General features: G+C 38.2%; 1 protein-coding gene across 1 annotated transcript; it reads left to right on the top strand.

The window, feature by feature from the left end:
- Nucleotides 1–51: 51 nt before the first annotated feature.
- Nucleotides 52–3,326, top strand: LOC130547035 (glutathione S-transferase omega-1-like). The gene is made up of 5 exons (XM_057322669.1): nucleotides 52–497; nucleotides 2,054–2,276; nucleotides 2,423–2,524; nucleotides 2,624–2,724; nucleotides 2,929–3,326. The coding sequence occupies exons 1-5, from the start codon at nucleotides 439–441 to the stop codon at nucleotides 3,083–3,085; spliced, it is 642 nt and encodes a 213-aa protein (XP_057178652.1). The 5' UTR covers nucleotides 52–438; the 3' UTR covers nucleotides 3,086–3,326.
- The last annotated feature ends 3,569 nt before the right edge of the window (nucleotides 3,327–6,895 follow it).

Genomic DNA, 6,895 nt, shown 5'->3' with positions numbered 1-6,895 from the left:
TTGAGCCTGTTGCTCCAGGTGTGTTTATGTGCTGACAACTGCATGACAAAGCATTTTTAAGAAATCAGCACAGCAACATGTTAAGGACATTTGTGACTCATGCCGTTGAAGTCAAATCAGCGCTGTCATAGATTGTGTTGCTGATTTTGTTCAGACTGTCATTCCTGTTCTGCAGCATCTGTTGAACGCAGTGAATTGTGTTGCTTTCTAAGAAAATATTCCTATGAAAAGGTGAACCAGACATACTGTGATCAAGAATTTAATGTAGAGACCTAATACCAGTATATTTTAATCCAACCATATACTTTTGTTGTGTCATCCACAAAGCTTCACTTGTGTCTTTTTTATAAACTGGCGGTTCAGGTCTTATAGGTTTTTCATACAACAGGCAGTGCTGCCCCTGGACCTGTGCCAAAGGACCATATTCGCTTATACAGCATGAGATTCTGCCCTTTTGCCCAAAGAACAAGACTGGTGCTTCATGCCAAGGGAATTAAGTAAGTACATAGTGAATTCTACGGTGGCTGCTAGGTGTCACCGCGCTGGAACGAAAGAAAACACATGCAGATAGAAAAAACACAATCACATTCAGAAAGCATCTTCATTAGTTTGGTGACACATGCCTTGCAAATTCTCACAACACAAACAAATACAGAAACGCGCTGAAAATTCTCGCAACACAAACAAATGCAGAAACGCTCTGCAAATTCTAGCAACACAAATACAGAAACGCGCTGCAAGTACCACAAACGACAACGGAAGTGTTTCCAGGGGACTCCAAAACTGATGCACCACGGTTGGGACGCGTGTCATTTCAGTGATATTCCAATCCGAAGTGAGAAAACAAGTTATAGCCTGTAAATTAATTTGTAGCTGAAATTCTCACAGATATTTTTTCATTTTAAAACGCGCTGTAGTTCCTGTTACCTTAGTTGATTTTATTTATTTATACAGAGCTAAATAAGACAGACACTGACAATGAAACGACAAAGAGAACAACATATATGCGGCGGTGATCACTGAGCAGTAGAATTAGTAAATATCTTCCTCAGATGACAGTCACTAATAAACGGGAAAACAGGCAAATGGCTCCGTCTTTGTTGCGGGGCATTTTTTAGGATCTTAACTCATACAGTCGGCATGGAGGTATCAGGTTTTTTTATTTTTTTTATTTTATCCAGATTACAAATGATAAAAATAGATATTCTTGTCCGGCTATTGTCACCGGGCAAACGAATAACAGTCTTCTCCGCTGTCGGCTTTACTGTAATAGGCTGAGGAACAGACTTTCCAGAGTAAAATAGGCCTTTACGCTTGTTTTCTTATCAACAACATGTAAACAAAATACAAAAGATAACCTTATACCACAGACTGTCAATAAACATTATGTTTTGTCAGTTTTTTTGAACGTTCCGTTTTATGCGTTTGCTCCACGTGGGTTTAAACGCAGTTTTTATGCATTTTTCTATTCTAGCCGGCCGATTTGAACAATTTAACAAAAGAAACTATGAAATGTAGTGTTAGCTGCCCAACATGCTTTCACAAGTGTCACTAACGTGGAAGGACGAAAAAGTTTCATATTGTTTAATCAATTATTAAGTACATTTAACATGATCAACAACAAAGAAAATAGGATCTAGTCACAGTGAAATGAAGCGCGTCCCAGCCATGGTGCATCAGTTTTTTGAGTCCCCGGAAACACTTCCGTTGTTGTTTGTGCCACTTGCAACGCGTTTCTGTATTTGTTTGTGTTGTGAGGATTTGCAGTGCGTTTCTGTGTTTGTTTGTGCTGCGAGTATTTGCAGGGCATGTGTCGCCGAACTAATGAAGATGCTTTCTGAATTTGCTGGTGTTTTTTCTGTTTGCATGTGTTTTATTCCATTGCAGCATGGTGACACCTAGCGGCCACCATAGATTTCCCTGTTTTGCTGAAGATTCTCTGTTTTGCACGACAGCTTTAATAAGTGAAATTTAAATAAAGTAATAGGAATTTCTGCTTTAAGCAAGAAGAAAATCACTCTGTGAATCATTTGTTGGTTTATATTTTGTATAGACATGATATTATCAACATCAATTTGAAGAATAAACCTGATTGGTTTTTGGAGAAAAATCCTCTTGGTTTAGTCCCAGTGCTGGAAACACAGAGTGGTCAGGTGATACACGAGTCACCAATCACCTGTGAGTATCTGGATGAGGCGTACCCTCAAAAGAAACTCCTTCCATCTGACCCTTTTCAGAAGGCCCAACAGAAAATGCTACTAGAGGATTTCTCAAAGGTAGGCACTAGGCAGTTTCATGCTCATGGATATCATCAAATAGAATATAGAAATGTATTGTATATTTCCAGTAGGGATGTTGATAAAATGTCAGATTGTTAAAAAGAAAACATATTTACGTCATTGTCAGTGGATGCTCTTCTTAGGTGACTCCATTCTTCTATAAAATCCCAATGGGAAAGAATAAAGGAGCGGACGTCTCAGAACTTCAAACAGAACTTAAAGACAAACTCACCCATTTAAACAAGGTGGGAGTAAAATAGAAGTAAACGTAAAATAAAGATGTGAATTGTAAATTGCCTCAATTACTTTAAACAACTTTCTGTATTTTAAATGGATTTTGTCAGATGCTCGGCAACAAGAAGTTTTTTGGAGGGGATTCGATCACAATGATTGACTACATGATGTGGCCATGGTTTGAGAGAATGGAGATGCTGGAACTGAAGCCGTATGTTTTTTTGTTTTTATTATATATCCAGAATATACACATATTTTGATATATAACTTTGAGCTTCTCTAAAAACTCTTAAAGTACAGTAAAGCTGTGGTTTCTGTCAAATTGAAAGCACACACATGAAGAACAACTCACAAACTGAGCAATCGTAAAACTAGACTTTAAAATGAGCATTAACACTCTCTCGTAATATTTCAGATGCTTGGACAGCTCTCCTGAATTAAAGAAGTGGATTGAGCACATGTTGGAGGATCCCAGTGTGAAAGCTATAATGTTCAGCACAGAAATCTACAAGGCCTTCTACAAGACCTACATGGAGGGAATCCCCGATTATGATTATGGGGTTTTAGAATAAATCATTTTCAGTGATAACAAACAATGAATATTATCCGATTTAACTGAAATCATGCTAGATCTATTCAAGGTTTGATAATCTTACAATCAGATCTTTTAACAGTGTCTGTAGCTGGTAAAACTCCTGTCGTGGATATAGTGCTGGTGACAGTGATTTGTGAAATATTCAGTTGAATGACATGCAGCCATTAAAATCTCTGTGTGGTGAAAGAAATGAATGACATTAAACAAATTGCAACAAGTTTTTGGAGTCTAATAGATTCAATATAATTCTCATAAACTAGAATTTGCTTGACAACACATTGAGCCTGTTGCTCCAGGTGTGTTTATGTGCTGACAACTGCATGACAAAGCATTTTTAAGAAATCAGCACAGCAACATGTTAAGGACATTTGTGGCCCTGGATCACAAAACCAGTCTTAAGTAGCACGGGAACATTTTTAGTAAAAGACAAAAATACATTGTGTGGGTCAAAATTATTGATTTTTCTTTTATGCCAAAAATCATTAGGATATTAACTAAAGATCATGTTCCATGAAGATATTTTGTACATTTCCTACCTTAAATATATAAAAACTTTATTTTTGTGAGTGGGTGGTCTGCCACAGTGCCCCNAAAACAGTGACTACTGGGCGGTGAATAAACGACCTGATGCAGGTGAATAAAACAGTGACTGGTCGCGAGGCAGGTGAATAAAACAGTGACTGGTCGCGAGGCAGGTGAATAAAACAGTGACTGATCGCGAGGCAGGTGAATAAAACAGTGACTGATCGCGAGGCAGGTGAATAAAACAGTGACTGGTCGCGAGGCAGGTGAATAAAACAGTGACTGGTCGCGAGGCAGGTGAATAAAACAGTGACTGGTTCGCGAGGCAGGTGAATAAAACAGTGACTGATCGGCGAGGCAGGTGAATACAACATTGACTGGTCGCGAGGCAGGTGAATAAAACAGTGACAGGCAGTGTAACATGGAATAAAACTGCGACGTGTTGCGTGACAGGTGAATAAAACAGTGACTGGTGCGAGGCAGGTGAATAAAACAGTGACTGATCGCGAGGCAGGAATAAAACAGTGACGGTACGACAGTGAATAAAACAGTGACAGGCAGGTAACATGTGAATAAACAGTGACAGGTCCCGAGGCAGGCACATAAAACAGAAACAGCGACAGTGATCGCGAGCAGCACACGTAAAAACAGTACAGAAGGAGGGGATGATGGAAAGCCAGGAGGGTCAAAAACGCGCGAATTTTAACACGTCAACAACGCGTAAAGTACGTGTTGTTTGCGCGTAGAGTACGTGTTGTTTGCGCGTAGAGTACGTGTAGTTTACGCGTGAAAAATCGACGCGTATTCTACGCGCAAACAACACGTATTCTACGCGCAAACAACACGTACTCTACGCGCAAACAACACGTACTCTACGCGTGACGTCAGACGTCAATTTCGCGTGTTTTTGAGCCATCCGGCCACTTGACCAGTTTGAACGTGTAAGCGTGATGAGTTCCTATTGGCTGCTGAGCGGTAGGGTTAAACCATTACTGTAGGCCTAGGGGTTTGCCTTCCATTTCTAGACTCTTTGCCATCACAATGCATGTAACATGCGAAAGTTCCACATATCTATTTGTGCTTGATGACCAGTGAAAGTCCTCACCACAACAAGCTATTAGATATAGACTTTAATAATCTTATTTGCTGTCTAATTCTCTCGCAAGTGAGATTGATTGTTTTAGCAGAGACAGTAAGTACTCTAAATTTTTCGAGCAAGTTCCAGCTTGAGTGGTTTAGGGGTAAAGTCAACGTACGACTCATCAGCCCGATTGCGGTTCGAATCTGCCTTTTGCCAAAGGTGTTATCTTCTTTTCCCTTCCCTCATCAGAATGAAAAGGCATATTTGTTGTAGCGCAAATTAAGGACATGTTCCGAAAGTCGAAATAAAGTGCCTCACGGCTAATAAACAATGAAGCTTTTATCTGATAAAGTTACTGGTAGGTGTAGCAGGGAGCTAGGCTTTAACTGTCCCAAAGGCAGCATTCGTTTGTAACAAAGAAGTTGCTAACGTTACAGGTGGAAGCTAAATACTGTGGGAAGGATTTAAGCGCACTGCACGCTTGCTTTGAGTTCAATGATCTTGTTTGTTTTCTATTTGCTCTTTCTTGAGATTGATTGTTTTATCTATAGCTTGGCGATCTTATACAAGCTTAGCCTGAGGCTTTTCTCTAGCTCATCTTTTACAAGACTTGCAAGAATACCATGACAGTTGTACTCAGTAAACGTGATTTAATTTATAATACCTATATATGTGTGTACATAGTATGTAGATACGTATGTGTCTGTATTTCATTGCTTTGTTTTTTCCTCTTTTTGTGTTGTACAGCTGCTTTGATACAACGCAATTTGTAAAAAGCGCAAATAAACATAAATTTGTCTTGACTTGACTGTTTTCCTGCTTCTCTGTAGACTATAAAATAAAATACGACTAAAATAACGAAGTCTACTCAAATAGAGTACAAGTACCTGCAACATTGACAAACTAAATAAGTACAATGCTCTTGACCTTCATTAGCTCCGGTGGCGTATGGTTAGAGACGTCACATCGCTACGCAGCTTTTGTAGCAGATCGATAGGGGTTCGTATCCCCGTTTTGCCGAACGTGTTCTCCTTTTCCCATCACTCATCAGGTTGGAAAGGCATTTGTTTCAGCACAAGGACATGTTCAAAAGGTGTAAAACGCTTCTTGTGTTTTTATGCAAGAGAGGAGAGATCGATCTGCATTTTTATAAAGTAAACAGCTGATTTTACATTATAACACGGGTTTATGTTTTAGAGGGAAATCCCTAACAACATATAAAATGTATAACTTTATGATATTTTACAGTTTTATTTAAGAAGTTGCGACGCTTTGATCACTTTGATTTCCCCTGAACAGCGGGAAGAATGCAGTCATCTTCGTCCATATAGGACATCATTAGATAAAATAATGATTTTATTTGCATACACTCACAATACCAGCCAAGAGTTAGTGCTTTTGTAGAAACAGAATTAGAACTCCATTGGACACAGCATGATGTTGCGTTTGTTATTTGTATCGGTTAGATTTTAGATGAAGAAATATTGTTGCAGTTAGAAAGAATAGGTTTAGGTTTTATCAGACTTGATGAAAATAAAGTAATGTTTTATAATAAAATTGTATTGAAATATAAGATAAATAAATACAAATTTATACAGAAATCAGTTTTTCTTTTTAAAAATAAATTAAATAAATATTCAAAACTAATTGTCGCCTGAACACACAGAACACATTGCGATCATTTTTAAGCGTACAAAAAGTACTGCTTTCATAAGATAAGCACATTTATCAATAATAGTCACAACAGCTAGCAGTGGTGTGGTTTTTAAAGTTTTAGAATGAAAAATGTTTTCATTAGTTTTCTTGAATATTAATCTGAGCGAAAATAACCAGTTTCAATAAAATTAGTTTCACACAGAATCTAATGTTTGCTCGGGTTTTCTATACGTTCTGCAAACGGTTTGTCTCTAATTTAAATTATTGAGGGATAAATAAATTCCTTCTCTAACGAAATTCAGAATTACAACATTTCTGATGTGTTAATATGAAAATATAATCCCCACATATTACCCCGCACAAAAAAACAACAAGAAAAAAAGCAAGTTGAGCGATGGTTAAACGGTGCACACCCAACACAGGGTTTGGCTATGTGTATATTTTCTTGTCTCTGCCAAAATACAAATAGTCGAATTCATTTGTACGTCAAAATCAAAAAGTGTCGTGTTCCTGGTCTGATCCCCGGGC

This window comes from Triplophysa rosa, linkage group LG23 (genome assembly GCF_024868665.1).
Source record: "Triplophysa rosa linkage group LG23, Trosa_1v2, whole genome shotgun sequence".
In the NCBI taxonomy this organism is placed as follows: domain Eukaryota; kingdom Metazoa; phylum Chordata; class Actinopteri; order Cypriniformes; family Nemacheilidae; genus Triplophysa; species Triplophysa rosa.
This window is presented reverse-complemented; position numbering and strand designations above follow the sequence as displayed.